General features: G+C 39.0%; 1 protein-coding gene across 1 annotated transcript in view; it reads left to right on the forward strand.

Moving 5' to 3' along the window:
• The first annotated feature begins 3,912 nt into the window (after positions 1–3,912).
• Positions 3,913–18,650, forward strand: part of RGS7BP (regulator of G protein signaling 7 binding protein) — a 43,364-nt gene continuing 28,626 nt past the window's right edge. Inside the window, exons 1-2 of the mRNA XM_015812648.1 lie at positions 3,913–4,077; positions 7,068–7,234. Of these exons, the coding sequence (XP_015668134.1) occupies positions 3,913–4,077; positions 7,068–7,234 (332 nt within the window). The remainder of the gene's footprint in view (positions 4,078–7,067; positions 7,235–18,650) is intronic.

The following is an 18,650-nucleotide window of genomic DNA, read 5'->3' on the forward strand; positions in this document are numbered from 1 at the left end:
CTGAGGAATTCTGGGAGTTAAGTCCAGACATCTTAAAGTGACCAAGGTTTAGAAATTTACATCTTCTATAATTTCTAACAAAGTCTTCCAAGACCCATCGGAAGATGTTTTGATTGAATCTCAGATATACTCTATTATTGGATTATAGTTCTTCCAGCACTGAACAAGATATTTCTATATTCCACATTTCCAATGCTCTCTAGGGTTTATGTGAAATAATAATGCACATATTAAACTATTGGAATAGTAGCAAAATATAGATGTAGAAGCAGTCCTTACATTGTATATTCTTGCTTTTAAGGTATGAAATCTAAAAATAATTAAAAATGAAAATACCTCAGTTCTGATGACAATTTTTAGTAATGAATACAAAACATTTCAAATCTAAAATGTTTGAGCATAAAATGCTCCATTTTGAATTTGAAATGCTGATTCTGATTTTCAGCTTCAAAAGCATTCCAAGCTTGAAACAGCCCCATCTGAAATGCAAAATACTTATTTTAAATTCAGTTTTGAAATGCTTTCAAACTGGCTAAAACCAGATATAATGTTTTCGCAAGAGTGCAACAAGCTCTCCTGAACTCAAAATAGCCGTTTCAGTCTTCAACTGGACATTTCACATTCAAAATCTTAAGAGTCCAAAACACAGGTTTTGAGTTGTGATCGCTGCAAATGGGCTGCCTGTCTCTTGCTGTTGCACAAGAGCAATGTGATTTATAGGCCATAAATTATATACATACTTAAAACAGTCAAATTTAAACTATTATTCAATCAGTGCATTAAGGCAGGTGATCATCCTTAATGCCCTTGGTGAAACTATCTGTCCTTTTTACCTGTTGGCTTTAATAGCCTTAAACAATTGGGGACCCTAAACATCAGGCTAAGTTTCTCTTAACCCACTTGAGCCTTGCAATTGGGTTTCCAAGGCCTTTTTTTCAACAAGCTCTATTAAATTAGATGTTTTTAATGGGCCTTTTTTACACTGACCCCTTCAATTTAGAACTATCTCAGGGTTGTCACAAAGAAGAGGGAGTTAAGCTGTTCTCCAAAGCACCTGAAAGCAGGACAAGAAGCAATAAATGGAAACTAATCAAGGAGAGAAGCAACCTAGAAGTAAGGAGAAATTTCCTGAGTTAGAACAATTAATCAGTGGAACAACCTGCCTCCAGAGGTTGTGAATGCTCCAACACTGGAAGATTTTAAGAAGAGACTGGACAGCCATTTGTCTAAAATGGTATAGGGTTTCCTAAGCAGGGGATTGGACTAGATTACAGTGGTGGCGAACCTATGGCACTCGTGCCAGAGGCGGGATCGGAGCCCTCTTTGTGGGCACATGTGCCGTTGCCCCAGCCTTGCCTCCCCCCGTGACCCCCTCCTCCAGCAGCCCCCCTGAAGGAGCGTCGCCCCAGAGCGTGGCGCACATGGAACAGCACAGCCAAGAACATGGCAGCCAGGTAGCGTAGACAAGACTCTGCATTCACACCCCATCATGCAGTTGATGCTGCGGGGCGCGGGCAGAGGGTGTGGCCGCCATAGCGCTGCTGGGCTGCCTGGGCAATCTGCAGCAGGCCCTGGAGGCGGTGAGTGGTCCTGTGGGCAGGCAGGGCAGGGATGGGGGGCAGGGCAGGGGCAGGGAGGTGGAGCGGGGGCGGGGCCAGTTTTGGGGCACTCGGTCTCTGAAAGGTTCACCATCACTGGACTAGAAGATCTCCAAGGTCCCTTCCAACTCTATTATTCTATTCTAAATACATTCTGGCCCCTTTTCTGTATGTTTTCAGAACCCTAAAGGCTGAATAATTTTATAATTGGATAATTCTATAATTCATGTTATAATCATATTACTTATGGTTATTTATAGTTACGTAGTTTGTAACTAATTATGATGTTTTAATTGACATTAGTTGTATAAGTTGATATGTGAAGAGACACTGTAAAATTATTAAATAATGAAGCCAGTATAAGTCAAAAGTGAATCTTGCTACCATACATGAATTACAAGTTGAGATGAAAAAGTTATTACTTTTCAAAACTGATAGTACTGCCTAGTTTTATATGAGTATCTCCCAATAAAAATAATTTTGAGAATTTTGCATGTTTTCTGCAATTATTAAGAAGCTATTAAGGAAAGGCTAGACATACATGTGCCCATTTAAGATTTTATGAGTAATGTATTTGTACTCCACCTTTACTATTTTTACAATTAACTGAAGGTATCCAACACACTCTCCTACAATTTTCCCCACCACAACCCTGTGAGGTGAATTGGGCTGAGAGTGACTGGCCCAGGGTCACCCAGCCCGTTTTCATGACTAAGGCAGGACTAGAACTCACAGTCTCCTGCTTTCTGCAAAGACAATTATGTCCCTGGAAATTTTTTGTTCTATTATTATTAATCATTCTATTTTACAGTATATCCAAGGAATTGCAGGAAAATACTCCTGATAATATCTCGTGATTGGTCACCTCAAATGCCCAAATGTAACTTATTTTATAAGTGCTAGCCAAAAGTAGATCCAAATTTGGGATTTGCTGGTCTGTAGAAATAAACCTAAGTTATTTTATTCAAGTAAACCAACTGGCTCTCCTGCATGAGTAATCTTGACCTCTGTTATCTAAATGGTGTTTTTTTTCTGAGAAACACCTGGTGTTTGTTTCAATAGTTCATGATCCAGATGACATGGATTGGTCCAATTCGCCGGCTTTGTTTGTACAGTACACCTAGCCTGGTTACTAAATTAAGTTTTTTTTCTTGTATTGCACAATATACGGAACCATCAATGTTGAGTCCACACAATGCACAATCAATCCGGATTTTTTGAAACACTAACCTAATTTTGTATACTATCTGAATGCAGTTGCTAAGTTTTGCAATTGACCTGGTTAAACATGAGAGGGGGAGACTATGCCTCTGCTTTTTTTTTGGTGATACCTGGTAGAAAAGGGGGGGGGGGGAGTAGGAAAAAAAGGAATTAGAGCCCCGTGATGGAACCTCAGAAGGCGGTTCTGCAGAAAGCCCCAGAACCCGACTATTTTTTCAATCCTGTCTCCGGGACGAGGGGCTGTTTTGGAGGACTTGGGTTACATTCGCGGGCTAAGCCGCCAACCTGGCGCAACGTCAGGCCACGCCTTGTTGGAGGAGCAACCTCAGCGGCTTTCTGTTGCCTCTCGTCTGGGCCCTTAGCCAAGGGAGCCTTCCGCCGACGAGCCCGGCTCGAGGGGACCAACTCCTCTGGAGCCCAGGGAAAGCAATCGCCCGACTGAGGCGTGCGCCTGCGCGCGCCCAACTCTGCCTGATATACACAGGCGCACATGCCTTCGCTCCCCTTCTGGGCTGCGGCGGCGAGGGAGGGGGCGAGCCAGAAGCTGGTGCTCTGCGCGAAGGAGGCACAAAAGAAGCGGGGTCGCTGGAGACGGCGGGCTCGGGGCAAGGGCTGCGTTTCCTTCCGTCCTGAATGGAAGCCCCGCTCGGCCGAGCAGCTTCGGATCTCCGCCGCCTGCAGACCAGGCGGGCAGACCGGACCCGCGCTCAGGTTTTGCTCCAGGGACTGAAATGCTGCGGCTGGCGGTGCTGAAAGGAAGAAGTTGTTTAGCATCCTTCACCTCGCCCTCGCTGCTGTAAGCCGACGGGAGGCGATGCTGCAAGCCACCGCGACCGTCTCCTCGAGTGCTCCCCTGCCGGCCGAAGGCTCCCCGGAGCCCAACCAGCCCGCCCGCCTGTGAAGAGAAGCCAGGGAAAGGCGCCGGGCGAGCGCGAGCGATTCTGGAGCTCTCACCGGATTCATCGACGCGCTGCTGCTGCTGCTGCCGCCTGTGGCGGCGGCCCCCGAGTCTGGCGTGGTGGAAAATCTTTGCCCCCCCCCCCGCGGCTGGCACCCGTGTAGCAGCAGCTTTTGCCTTGGTGGATGCGTATGAATGAGTTCTGCACCGAATGGGCGCAAAAAGCGCCCCAGGTCCACCGGTTCGATCTTCCAAATCGGCAAAACGTCGCTGCACGGCAGGGACTGCGAAGGCCGAGACAGCAGCAGCACCGAGGGCGTCCCTAAGACCCAGAGACTAGCCCTGGATGACTGCAAGATGGTGGGTACCGCGCAGCTGCGCCCCCTCCCATTTGTTTTTGGACGTGTTTGTGTGGCTCAGTGAAAGGGACCACTCCTCTCCCCCTTCCCTGGTCTCCCGCACTCCTTGCCTATTCCGATCACGTGCAGCTGCACTATTTTTAAAACTGCAGTCCGCATTTGAGTTGACACCCTTTTTGCTCAAGTAGCAGCTTCGAAACCGGGGCTTGCGAGGCGTGCGTGCGTTACAATAATGGTTTTTAAAAGCCTTGGGTGTTTTATGGGCTGAAGAAAGAGCTCACGTTTATACATGCTTCGTAGGAAAGGTAAAGAAAGATGGGAAGGGGGTGGATTTTGGAACATTGACTTGCGTGTTCAGTGGACACTACAGAAGTACGAAACATCTGCTGGTTGGTAGTATTTTCCCACCGTGTAATCTGGAACCATATTATACACCTTGTGTAGACCTCATGTTGCAGAAATCCAGAGCAAGCACTTTCTATGTTTCCTCTTAATTTCAGAAGTGGGAAATAAGAAAAATAAATCCCATGCAGTTCTGCTGGCTCAATAGAAAACAAGGTTGTGAATGCACATGGAGGTGATATCAAAGAATGTGCATCTGTCTTTCAGGCCACAGTTGTGCTAACTTACTGGTGCAAATAGCAGCTGTGCCTGTTGATCTATGAACTAACTTGCCATTTCAACCTCCAGGGTAGATAGGAATTAATCTACCAGAAGTATATTTGTGCCAAATCCAAATTACGTTGAACTTTGGTGCAATTGAGCTCTGTAGTATGGTTAACTTCATTAAGATACAGTTCTAACATCAGAACTGTTCTTTTTTTAAGAAAATACATTTTTATGCTATCTTGTGCAGTTAAAAAGATAGAATCATAGTACTTGATAAGAAAAATCTATTCTTAGCTTTCTAATTTCCCTATTTAGGTATTTTGGAATCTATTGTTTGCAGATACTTCTTAGGCTAATATTTTGGGGACTATGACTGTAAACAATGCATGATTTTTTAAAAAACTCAATAGTTACACAAACATTTTGGTTGCAATCATATATAGATTTATTTCAGAATACTGAATTCAAAAGGGATTAACTTTTGCATAAACTTGTTTAGGAATGTAAATTGCCTTGAGCTTCTAATTTTTGTATAAATATTGAATTTGTCGGAGTTAGCTGAGAAGGTCTGAGCCTTCATAAATCAAGAGAATTTTAGAATTACTGTTTTTATTTCGATGTGATCTAAGTCAGGGGTCCCCAACCCTGGTCTGTGGACCGGTACCAGGCCGCAACATGCCAGCAACCGGTCCGCACAAACAAGCAAAGCCTATCGGTGGGATGCAGGCAGCACACAAAACCATGCATTCTCCGATCCGCGGAAAAACCTCTCTCCACGGAATCGGTCCCTGGTGCCCAAAAGGTTGGGGACCTCTGATCTAAGTAGTCCGAACACAGTGGGCTGAGATAGGCTGCAGACCAGTCTTCTTTTTCAGATGCGTTAGGTTGGAATAGGCATTTTCCTTCAGCAAGACTTGTGTGTCCTAAAACAGACAAATTTATATTGAGATTTGTGTAATTAGCACTTCATAAGGCTGCTATACATATATTAATGGGATTCTTACTGCAATATATGAATGTAAATAAAGTCCATTTTGTAAATTGAAACTACAGATTATTTGCGCTGAAAATCTTCAATTATGGAAATATGTGAACTGAGCTCTGAAAGTTACAATATTGAATTTAGTCATTTTCTTTAGAAAATAATTTACTTAAACTTTTTAGTATTCTTTTCATTTTAGAGCATTTAAAAAAAATCTTCCCATTTAACTTTCTTTTATACAAACTTACAGTCGTGAGTTTACAAAATGTTAACCTTTAAAAATAAAGCCTGACATTCATAAGGTTCTATTAAGGCTCATCAAGTATCACAAAAGAGTTTTTGAGGGTAGTGTTTTCAAGCCTTGATTTGGGCAGTTTGTCAAAGGCGATTTTCTTTGTCAGGGCCATAACATGCTAATCTGGAAGGGAATTTTATCACACAGTGCACAACAGTCCCTTGGAGTTGATTAGCCAGAGAATCCAGCTATGGGGGTGAAGTATTTCTGAAAATGCTAGCATAGGTCTCACTTTGTACAACAGAAATGTTGAGAATATAGTTTGGGGTTAGGGTTATGGCAAAATATATGTCAATGCAACAATAACATGTACTGTTTTTGGATACATATATTCAAAAGAAGGGATGCCATTTTATGATAGTTTGAGGGTTAAATGGTGGACAAATCTGAACTATCTTCCAAATTAATGTTAGAATATATTGTTAATCCTTTTCCTTGTTGCATACATATACAAACGTAATTTGTCTCAGAAGAAAAATCAGCAATAGTAATTGTATGAAACAAAATAATGACTCATTTAACCCTGAAGCCTTGAGTTTGAAGCTTTTTTTATATACAGACTAAAGTACTGGTACAAATATTAAATGGCAAGGGATTTTTCCTCCTATATAAATAGCCAGATTTTTAAGAATAGTAAAAACAGTCTTAGAGCCAGAAAAAAACAGTTTTAAAATAAAATAGAGCAGTGAGGTACACATTCCACTCCTGATAGATAGCAAGTCAGAAAATTGGGGTAGGTGGGGGGGAGATTAGGGCAGGGGGCATAGAGGAGAAACTATTTCTGGAAACATTATCTTCTTTCATGATAAAATATTTGGCTTCCGGGGAAAAGAAAAGCTGTTAGTCAGCCAGCTTCAGCATGTAAAAACACTTTCAAAGGCTTAAAATATCTTCATTTCCCAGTGAAAATGCATGCTCTGGGCGAGCAAAGGGCAGCTTTTATAATATGCTTCATTATTTATGGCATGGTAGGGGGGGCAGATCTTCGTTCTGTTTCAAATGCCTGGATCAGCACAGCTGGAGCAACTTTTTAAAAAAAATCCTGCCTTTCACTGCAGCAAAATGTTGGTTGTATGTAAATAGATTTTTTCTTTCTCTTTCTCAGCTTGTCCAGGACTTCAACACCCAGGTGGCTCTGTATCGGGAATTGGTCATTTCCATTGGGGATGTCTCAGTCAGTTGCCCAGCGTTACATGCTGAAATGCACAGAACACGTACCAAAGGATGCGAGATTGCCTATCAGGCACACCAAAAGCTCTCTGCAATCTCTGGGTAGGAGATTCTTTCCATCTACTTGCCTGAGTTGTTACCAGTTCTGTTCAAGGCTTAGGAGCAAGAGTATTGGATAGCCACTATTGTATTTTAATGACCTGGATTTTAGTTAAAAGGTTTAATTTGTTCGGAGCTGGCTTTGGGGTTAGGAAAGCACCTCTTTGGTCTTTAGTTACAGCTCTCAGAATGTTTGGAGGAAAGCTGTGCCATTTAGAATAGTTTGAAACTGAAGACATTTTGTAACCTGCTATATCATGGAAATACAAGTTCATAGTTAAACTGAGATGAGTCTTTGATGGGGCAGAGGAACTTTTTTTAAAAACCATTCTAAAATACAAACATTATTAGACCTATTGTTTAAAAACTGTTAACATCTGTTAACTGGAAAATAGCATTCTAAGTAATGTGACAATATACTTTCAAACACTACATTTTTGTTTTGCTTAAATAATTACTGCTAAAACAGCAAATCACTTCTAAACTAATGTAATAAACAATGTGGATATGAAGACAGTTTCATTCTTGACGTGCAGTTTGCATCCCTGATTATGCCCATCAGTTACAGCTGAGGTGGAAAGAAAACGGGAATTCATTTAATTTACATTGGATGTACATTTTATGTCTTCGGCCTTGCAGTATTAAGTGCACCTTCAAACAGGACTCTAAACATCTAATATTTATTTATGTATTTTACTTTTAGCTGCCTGCTACCAAAATACCAGGACGGTATACAAAAAGTAAGCATATTAAAGCAACAGATTGTACAAAAAGATAAAATGGTGATTTAAGTCCTTAAAACTATAAATTAAAACTTTATTTTTATACTTAGACATAGTGTTTTTTTAATAAACCAATGTGGGAGGTTTATATTCCGTTGGGGAGCAAATTCATCATATTCAGTCATGACAAAAAGTCAGGCCCCAAGTTGCAGCAAAGTGGATCATCTACCACTGAAGATTTAAATGATGGGAACCTTGCAGAAGGAAGCAGTGTCTAAGGTATCCTGAACCTAAATCATTCAGATCTGTAAAAACAAGTGACTCCTTATATTGTACCCAGAAGTAAATTAGCAACCAGTGTAGAGATTTCAAAATTATTGTTAACTTTGTTTCTACAAAATTGACTGAAGACCAGTGTGGGTACAGCACTTTTTACCAGTATTTCACACATGAGTAGCCCAACACACAGTGCATTACTTAAGTGAAGCCTAGAGGTTACAAGTTGCTTTTAAGTCATTATTTGGGAAAGAAAGCCTATAATAATGCACACATTCCATCTAAAGAAATAAGGGGTCCTGATGCACAATTTGCATATCTGCTCTGTGTAGGAAAGTTTGACCCCCTATTATCTGTCTTACTTGAATTATGTCTCAATTTATTTTCCATCTCTTAAATCAATAATAAATCATAATTAATAGTAATTGACAAGCATAACTAAATAGTCCTATCTTGTTTCAGTTAAAGCAAAATTCAAAGCTCTAGCTTTAGTAATGATTGAGTAATTTTAAATGCCCTTGTCATGCTATACGCTTTTGGAGACGTAATGTTGTTTTATGCAGATACCCTTTTAGCACTAAGGATGCAAATGTTTTAATATCAGGGATACAGTAGTATACGTTTCTGTCATCAAACATGGTAATAATTGATTGGCAACAGTGTCATTAGTTTGAATAAGTGCTCAGTAGAGGCTTTGTAATCAATTCAGCAAGTAGCAATAAAAAGATGTAAGTAGGAACCCAAAATACAGCATTTAAAAATGGGAAAGTGGCAAAACCAGAGACCCCCCAAAACATTATGCATTTAAAAGCAAGTTTGTAAAAGTGTAAGTAAACATTAGCTGTAATATACAATGAACATCAGCAATTGCCTATGTTACAGATAATTCTGAAAACCCAGAGACTGCCTCGTACCCCCACTGCAGTCTATTTCAGGCTTACATAGTCTGCTCTGATTGATAGTATCTATCCATATCTCAGGTAGAAGACTTTTTCGTGACGTATCCCTGATTCTTTCAGTGAAAACACCAAGTTAAATGTTAGGCCACCATTATGTCATGCTCTTCTACTAAGCTAGGAGCCCACACTTCGGTGCCTAACCTCACTTGCTTTTATCATGCCATGCAGTGCAAAATTAAGCATATATTTTACAAAGCAGATGAGTCAAGCAGAAGAGAATTTGGACTTAATTTCAGTTTTGCTTGTGCCAGAATGCTATACTGGGTTGTGGCTCTTAAATAGATGTCTGTGATAATTACACAGATACGAAGTCTATGGCTCCAAATTTGCTATTTTGACATTTTCTTTTAAATGCATGGCAGTGTAACTGATGTAATCTTGCTTCCAACCTTCACTACTGGCTTTCAGACTGTGGGAAGGATTAAAAATGCCCTTTTACTTGCACGGTGTTCTGTACATAGCCCCTGAAATATTTATTAAATTAAAGATATCGATACAGGTCAGATGTAGGATAGACACTGCTTCAGTTTTCCCTGATACTGTTTGTTCATGCTGCTTGTTTGCCACACACCTGACCCATCATTCCCATTCCCAGCCAGCCAGGGTATCATAATAGGATGACATCTTTTGAATGAACCTTGTGAAAGTTCATTGTGAAAGTTGTGTGAGATATTTGGATGGCCAATTGATCCAGCAAACAGACTGGAAGAAGAGTAGACAAGGCATTTCTTCAATCTATTATCTGAAGAATCCATTTCTTCCTGCCTTGTGGTAGGACTGGCCCTGAATAAATGAGCAGTTTTACTATTTGCTTCTTCAAAAAAATTTTTTTTGCAGAAATAATACTATCTTCCATTTAAGTGTCTTTTTAAAAAAATAGTTATATATAGGTAATTTCAGTTTCACAGTTCCTTTTATAGGTTTGCTTTAAACCTTATGGAATATCAGTGAATTGTGACTGATGTGTCATGTGCTAAAAAGCTGAGGGCAAATTCTCTGGTGGATGTGCTTTAAATTGAAATTTCTACACTCTAGTAAAACCATTTAAAACTAATTAGTCCCAGTTTCTTAAAAGAAGCAAAAATGGAGAACTGATTCCAAACATTTGTGTGATTGAAAAAAATAGATTTATAACCATTTTTAAATTGTACTTTTCTTAGAAATTTATTTTAAGAAAATAATGTGTGAACCTTAGAGAATTTAAGCTAGTAGGGTGTTTGAATAGAAAACTATACCTGAAAATGTAATTTAAATCATTAATAAAATAGCAAACAGGTCAGTTTGAGTCGTGCTCCTGAGATGTGAATGCCTCAAGATGCTGAATAAGATTTAATAGTTAAAATGTGACTGAAGCTTTCCGTCCATTGAACTATGGAAAGTCAGGTGGGTCTGCATCTTCCCACGATAACCTTTTTGTGAGGCAGAAGATGCGGCATGTCTGTGGTTTTCAGTTTCCTGGCTGTGAAAGAAGATCTTATTTCTCCCCCTTGCTTTTAAAGAGCAGCTTAGTTGTACACCAGAAAGGGATTAACATGATGCTTTATCTTTGGAATAAATAGTAGTGTATAAAATGTTACTCAATACTGAGAAATAGAGAAATGATAAATGAAAATAAGTTTAGCTTTGGCTCAACCTGTGACACTGGAAGTAGATTAGTACAGATAAAATAAGCCAATTGTTTATACAATCAATATTTAATCTTATGCTATTTGTTGACATAGGGTGCAGTGGTGGCCATTGGCCTCCATAGCTTTGGAGGAGTTTGACGGCTATAAAGCACATTGATTTTGTGGTAGTACTGTCCAGGCTTCCCCATTCCCTTCTGCTTAAAAGACTCCCAGAATACTTCGCAGTTACATATATGTGAAACAAAACTGTTTTGCCTACATGCTTACAGTCTAAAAGGAAAGCAGGTTGGGAATAAACAACCAACTTAGACGTCATTAAGAGTTTTAGGGGTAAAGTTAAACGGAGAGTAAACTCAACTGAGAGTGGAGTTAGATTAGGGATTGGCTGTTGTTGGTTTTTCAATGTTGGCCTCAGCAATCGTTGGTGATAGCTGGAGGAAGAATACTCAATTGGAGTTGTATTCAGGCATGAGGGAACATTCCAGTGAATACATTTGGAAACCAAGAACAGAGAAGAACCCTTTTTTTTCACAAGGGTATGTGACGGCTCTGGTTAGGAAAGAGGAAATGCTGGATTAACCTCTATTCTTATGTGTATATACAAAGGCACAAACTTTTTCCAGAACTGTGCTGCACAGACTTCAAATCTATATCTGATGCTTTAACAAAGCGAATCATAGCTATTGCTACAGTGAGGACTAATTAGTCCAAACAGCTATTAAAAACGGGTATATGAAACTATTTTTCATATACCTGTATGCCCATCTTCACGTTGCATTACTAATCCTCTAATACAGGGGTGTCAAACTCGCAATGTCATGTGACGTGTCACGACATATCGTGACTTTTTTTGCCATTGCCGGCAATGGGGTGGGCGCGGTTTCGCTATGATGCATCGGTCTGCGGGCCGGCAGTTTGACACCCCTGCTCTAATATATGGGCAGTTATAGTGTTTCCAAGAGTCCTACAATAGGCCAGGGGAGTCTACATTTGCCACATACAGAGCAGAAAGAGTTATCATGAAAAGGAAATACAGAATTGAAACATGAGAAGCTTATGCTTACTTTGTTTCAAAGCAAAGAAGCACAAATACATGTATACATACACACACATTCATACAGATATACACATACACATGCTCAATTTCTGATTAATCAGAGACAGTTGGAAAAATACTGTCTGGTTTTGCAATTACTTGATTTATATAGGAGAAACCAACTATAAGGTGTTTTGCTGTATTTGAGTACTGTTTCAGATTGGATGGGTTTTTTTATTTTAATTGTTTGCCTTCAAATCAATGTTGATTTCTTGTGACTGCCTGGATTCTTGGCAAGATTTCTTGGAAGTGGTTTGCCATTGCTTCCTTCCTAAAACAGAGAAGCTCCTCAATCAGATTGAACCACTTGGAATGAGCATAGATGAGGATGGGAAAAATAACACAACCTTCCTCCTCTTCATGCTTCTCCTCATAGACTTTTCCAGACCTTTAGTGCAGAAATTGAAGCCCAGGCTAGACACCTCCCTCAGTCATTTCAGTTGAATATATTGCTAAGCTGTTTTAGATAAATTATACTCAATATGTAATCCTTTAAGAGTTTTAAAAGTATAATTAACATGCATTGGTCTAGAGAAGTGACCCCATTTTTGCCCCAAGCTTTTCAGAAAAAAATTACTCCCCAGTTTTAAATAACAATTATTTCAAAATGTCAATTTCTAATGGAATCAAAACTTATTTTCTTTGCCAGTGACATCCATGTACATCCATCTGACTGCCTACAGTAAAGGTCTGGTTGCATCTAGAATAAAATGTTTCTAAAGTTGCAAATGATAACCCTGTAATCCTATCCATAGTAGTACATATTGAGTCTTTGGGTTCATTTCATTAAAAAAACAGGTTAATTAAGTGTGCCCATGATACATTTGAGAATTGAGAAAGAGTCCCATATTAATTCAGGAGCTGCAACTTTGAGCACAAAACCTTGTAGTCTTAACAAAATTTAATCAGTATTATCAATTTGTCTATAACATCTAAGTCAAAATAAGCATTAGGTTAAGTGATTATCTTAAATGATACATCAACCCAAATGATCCTCTCAGCACGAAGGTGAAGCGCTCCCCCAAGTGGCAGTTCTCAGAAACCCTATCCAAATTCATTAGGTCAAGTTCACCTCAGATGAAGCTAGAAATTATACAGCTTATGTGAAATTAAGAGACTCTGTACAGTAGAAGCAGCATAAACCTCCTGGAACGATGCACAGTACAGCTAGCTATGAGGAGATGTCACACTCTCCTAAAAGGACAGAATATCCTCCTCTTAACAAACGTGATCAGAGAAAGCCATGTCACAGGAGAGGGAGGCAGCCGTTCAAGGTACCCGGGTTCCTATGCTAAGCAGAGAAAAACGTATTGTCTCCCACAGCATCACCCTCAAAGGAATCCACACCAGTGGACCGGGGTCAGGTGCAGAGATACGATGTTTCAATCCCAGAGTATTCTAACAATCTTCATCTTTAGGACATTAGTATTTAGGAGCCATTTGCAAAAACTCATTTTATTCAGATGTAACAGCAGTTTCCAGAGGTACCAGGCTCAAAAAGTGTCATATAATTTGTCAAAGTTACAACAGGCTTTAAGAAAAACTACTCAGTGTTATGACAGTTGCCCCTCACCCCACAATTGCATGATTGCATTTCAGGTGCTGAGCAACCAACTTGCATTTATAGTGTTGTAGTGTTCTATGGTCACATGGCACATTTTGCAACACTTTTTGCCTTTTTCATCATGTTCAATGGACATGGTGAATTCATATGATGACCATGGTGACTTGATTTACAGCTGTCGTAACGCAGTTGTAAAATTGCGTCTGGTCACATGGTGCCTTGGTTTATGACTACAACTTCTTAACAACCAAAATTCAGGGCTCCGTTGTGGCTGTAAGTCAAGGATTACTTGTTATCAATCTCCCTCTGTAAGTTGTGGCCTTCCAGCATGCTGTAACATTCACAAACATACAACAGTCCTTTCCTCGGTCCTTTCTTTAAAGAGCATGAAGTTTCTCTCTGCCCATGGTAGCATCACTGATCCCTGCCACTATCCACTGATAGCCACAGTGAGACTTCAGGGATTTCAAGCCTAGCTTGAGTCCCATTTGAACCCTGCCGTGAGTCAGAGCATTTATATGGAAAAGAACATTTCTAACAGCATACAGTAATGTCTTTCACTGAGACCAGGAAGTCATCCTCCCCTCCTGCTTTAATTCTCAAACTCGGTTAATTAGAATTTGTGCAAACTGACATCTCAGAGTCGTCAAAAATTGAATTGAGTAGAATGGAGAGAAATAGAATAATAGACAATCTTCTAATTTCCTTCTGACTGCCTCAACCTAGTCCCAAAGCTTCAGTGACTATGATGTCCAGGTGAATCAAGGGTTCCACTGAGCTGGCTGCAAGTCCTAAAATAAGCCTGTTCCATTGGAAATTGTGGCCCCCTCTACTGAAGGTGCAGTCACCACTGTCATCCTCAAGACTAATGTTCCCTGGGTGATAACTGTACCTGTATCTATACAGTCTACCTTTATAAAGTACCATAAGTTCTATTCTCTTGAAGATTAGTTGAAGCCTTCTCAGCAGGAGGACACTTAGGAGAGTGGGAGGATGCATTTCTTTTATAATAATAAAAAGATTGATTTGTCACCAGTTTTACAAAAATTAATGATAGAAGAGTTTTAAATGTCATGTATCATTTGTTTCATTGCAATATATACCTCAAGTATTTTTCAAAATGTGGTCTGAGGACTACTGTGAGTCACCAACAACCTTTCAAGGTATCTATGAAATCAAATAAATCAATACTCTAAAATTTCTCAGTTTTAATTTCTAATATAAATATCAACAGATATATAATCCACATGAACCAAAGCTCTTTGAGATCCCAAATCATTTTTAAAAATGTAAAGGGGTCCTGAAATCAAAATATCTGAGAATCTGCCCTAGATAGTACCCAAACCAATTTCACAATACCTAATTGGAGAAGCATTGCTCACTCAATTCCTTTCTTTGCAGAACTGAAAAAAAATTGGTGATAATTCCATTTAAAAACATGTCATCTATGAAACTATATAATCCTTTTTTATAAGTCAGTTAGAAGACAATTCCATATAATATTATAATGACATAAATCCTGGATTAGCATTGTGGATTGACCTTGTGTTCTTCTGCCATCATCTGTGTTTGGCAGCTGTCTGATTAATTTTCAGGTCAGATGTAGTGCAAAAAAAATAGTTGTTGAACATAGTTGGCAGGAAAAACACTGCAACATGTGGTATCAGACTTGTGTTTCCAGGCAGGAATAAATCATTTACACAATCTCACAAGAAATCCAAAGAACTTCAGATAATGATTATTTATTGAAGAAAGTAAGAAGCTATAAACAATGAATTTTGTTTTTCTTCCCACCTTATATAAGGGACTTCTTGATCCTCTCTTTTAAATTGGGTGGCATGTTTCCATCTGTCCTTTCATTGTTGAACAGTCAGAATGCAAACTGTAGGAGGAAGTCCTAGAGAATTATACTAACCTGAGATTAGTTTTTGTGACCAGTAATTGAACTATTTTCCTGCTCCCTTCAAAGTGACTGGCTGTGTTTTATAATAGAAGATGCAGAACTCAAAGTAAGGATGAGAATTTGAGTGGAGGGGGGAATTGACTTTATGCTAATTTTTGAACTCCTTTAACTGGTCAGATGTAGACACTGTTGGCCAGTTTTTGCAAAGATATCAGTGTTTTGAGAATGCTAGCAGTTACAACCATTATGGCCTGTTTTGTTACCTGACTTTGAGGATGTGGAGGATATGGAAGGCTATGTAGAAATGCACAATTGTTCCACTTTTTTCTAGTTTAGTTTGTTTCAACCATTTACCTTCTTTTATTACATGTAGAATATTTTTCTTTCCCTTTATCCATTATGAAATGTTTCAATTTGAACCTTAGATTTTGTTCAGAGGTCTGTGTGATTGGGCACCTGCCTTTTACAATTCTCTTTCCATTTAGACTCCTTGAAATATTGAGAGTCCTTCTGCCTGGCCTCTCCTACAGAAATCCCCACATTAAGCCACCACTGCTAGTCAGCTCACTTTCTGATAGATATACTTACTTACCTCCCAGCAGTGTCTAATACAAACCAAGTCAAAAGATACAGCATGTCAAGTTTTCCAAGATTTTCCTTGATGAGTCATTGCTTACTATGACAATTGTTTGCTACGTAGTGGGACTTATCATTTGCTTGGCTTTCTAAATACATTTTTTTACAAGTTGAAGTGTCTTCTGGTAGGAGAGTGTGTGATAAGAGATGAATACCAACAATTAGTAGCACCAGGTGAATTCTATGGTTGGAGTACTTGGAGGTGTTACTTGGTTGCTAAACTGAAACCCGACATTCTGTATTTAAATCAAATGAGATAAGAGAAATATAAACCAAATTTCCACCTCCATAATTTGATAACAAATTTGCAACTCATGACATTTCTCAACAGTTAGAATGATTTTGAAGTGGAAGCAGATTGGGATGATGCACAGTAGCTCCAAGGAAACAAAATGGCTCCTCAAAAAGTTTTAAGATGCAAAAGATGAAGTAATCTAAAAGCAAAGGTGGATTTTGGATGAACAAAGAATAATTGATGATTTTGACAGTATTTTCTATGACCTCACTGACCACTAACTCGGAACTGGCAAATAATCTCAGCTAACATCAAAATGTCCTTTGTGTATATCTTGATTTTTTTTGCCTACATTAGTGCAAGATTTTACACGAAGAAAGTTTAGCTCAGGATTCCATTAAGAGGGTCTGAAATACCTTTCAGTAGGATTGATTTTGTTGAAGGTATATATTTCCTTCGGGGATTTTATTAGTAAACACAAGTTCAGGGGATGCAAGATGACTGCAATATTCATTTTAAATAAATTGAGAGTTAAGAATACATGAGTATGCAAGTGCCTCTTTATTGAATGAAGCTTTTCTTCTGCTTCGCTCTAGTAAAAAATTTAGTAATTTTAAAACACAATTTAGTATTGGCAAGAAACTGCAGAAGGTTAACATAATGGACTTATTGACAAATAAACTTGTTAGTTTCTAGAATGAACAGTAAAATGATTTGATGAATCCTGCACTCTCTTTTTCCTGCTGTGTTGTGTTGCAATAACTATTTTATGTTATTAAAATCATTCAGAATAGTGACTGCTGCTTAAAGAAAGTCTGAAGTCTGATCCCTGACTTCCTTTAGTTTCAAAAAAAAATTGTAGCATTTAGATATTAGGAATATTTGAAGAATCTGGAAATAGATAATATTAAGCAAGATGGTTAAATAGTCTGATGGGATATAAGAAAACTTCCTACTTAGTTAGAGCCTCCTGTATTTGACTTGACTTATAATGCTTGAATAATTTAATTGCACATTTATGTCATTTTCTTGACAATGGTTCAGAAGTGATTTGCTGTTGCCTTCTTTCCCCTCCCCCTTCCTTTTCCTGTCTAACTTAGGGTCCTATCTTCCTGGTAGCTTCCCAGTCAGGTAGTAACCATGTTCCACTGTTAGCTTCTGAAGATCAGCCAAAGTCAGAGAGTGCTGAGCAAGATGAATAAGTAAATTATCTAAAGTGATCCAAGACAGCTGCTCATATTCCTGTGAAAAATTAAGCATGTTCTGCAAATGCTGCAAAAGCAGACATTGCTAAATGAGAAAAAATATGAAAGAAGGGACCATAGTCCAAACAGATTGCCAATTTGCCTGTCTAATGAATGTAGGATGTTGTACAATTCCACTTGAAAAAAATATGAGAGATAACCAATTCTAATGTTTCCATTTTCTGAATTAAAAAGTTTCCTTTCCTAATACGCTCCATATTGAATGTTCACGTCATCTTGATCAGCATTTATTGCTGTGTGAGTATTTATATATCGTTGAATTGGTGATAGTAGTTCATTTAACATATGAGAGTCTTGAACTCCGTAATAGGTATTTCGACTCAACTACATTAAATTATTTTTCAGATACACGGTAGTTTTGGCCAAAAGTGTTGGTGCCCCTCAATGTTATCCAAAAGAACATCCCCATTTGCCATAAAATAAGTTGAAACTAACACACCTACAGTAAATAATGTCCTCCATATTCCTTAGAGCAGGCATGTCAAACTGCAGGCCCGCGGGCTAGATGCATCACACCGAAACCGCACCCACCCTATTGCCGGCAATGGGGAAAAAGTCCTGATACGTCGCACGATGTCACGTGACGTCGCGAGTTTGACATGCCTGCCTTAGAGCATACACATAGTAATACATATGGCCATATCTATATGAGTACATTCCAAAACAAGACAGGACCATAACTTTCAGGTTAGTTACAAAATGTTTTTAGACGTAAAATACAAACAATTCTTTGATTGGCCATCCTTAAATTATACAATAAAAGAAAAATAAAAGTATTCATCCGTGGTCTAAGTCCAATCTTGCACTTCAGCAATTCATGAAGTAGAAAACAAAGTAATTTACCTATAACTGGTACTCATAGAATATCTATTATGGGTTTATTTCCACCTTACACTTCCTCTTGCATTTCCTGGGGGAGCTGCTCAGAAATTGAGCGTGAAGGTGCAAAGGGCTGTTGCCTCTTTTTTTAAGTAGCTTTTTCTTTGAACAAGTTACAGCCTGTCCTTTTGTCATGGCCACGTCTCACAAGCGTTCTGCTGGATCTAAAAGTGTAAAAATGCACCCTTGAGATACAGGCAAAAAAAGCTGAACAGCCACTGAAATTGTAAGTTAGAAAAACATTGAATTTATTTTT

This window comes from Protobothrops mucrosquamatus, unplaced genomic scaffold (genome assembly GCF_001527695.2).
Source record: "Protobothrops mucrosquamatus isolate PMUCROS unplaced genomic scaffold, P.Mucros_1.0 scaffold104, whole genome shotgun sequence".
Classification (NCBI taxonomy): Eukaryota; Metazoa; Chordata; class Lepidosauria; order Squamata; family Viperidae; genus Protobothrops; species Protobothrops mucrosquamatus.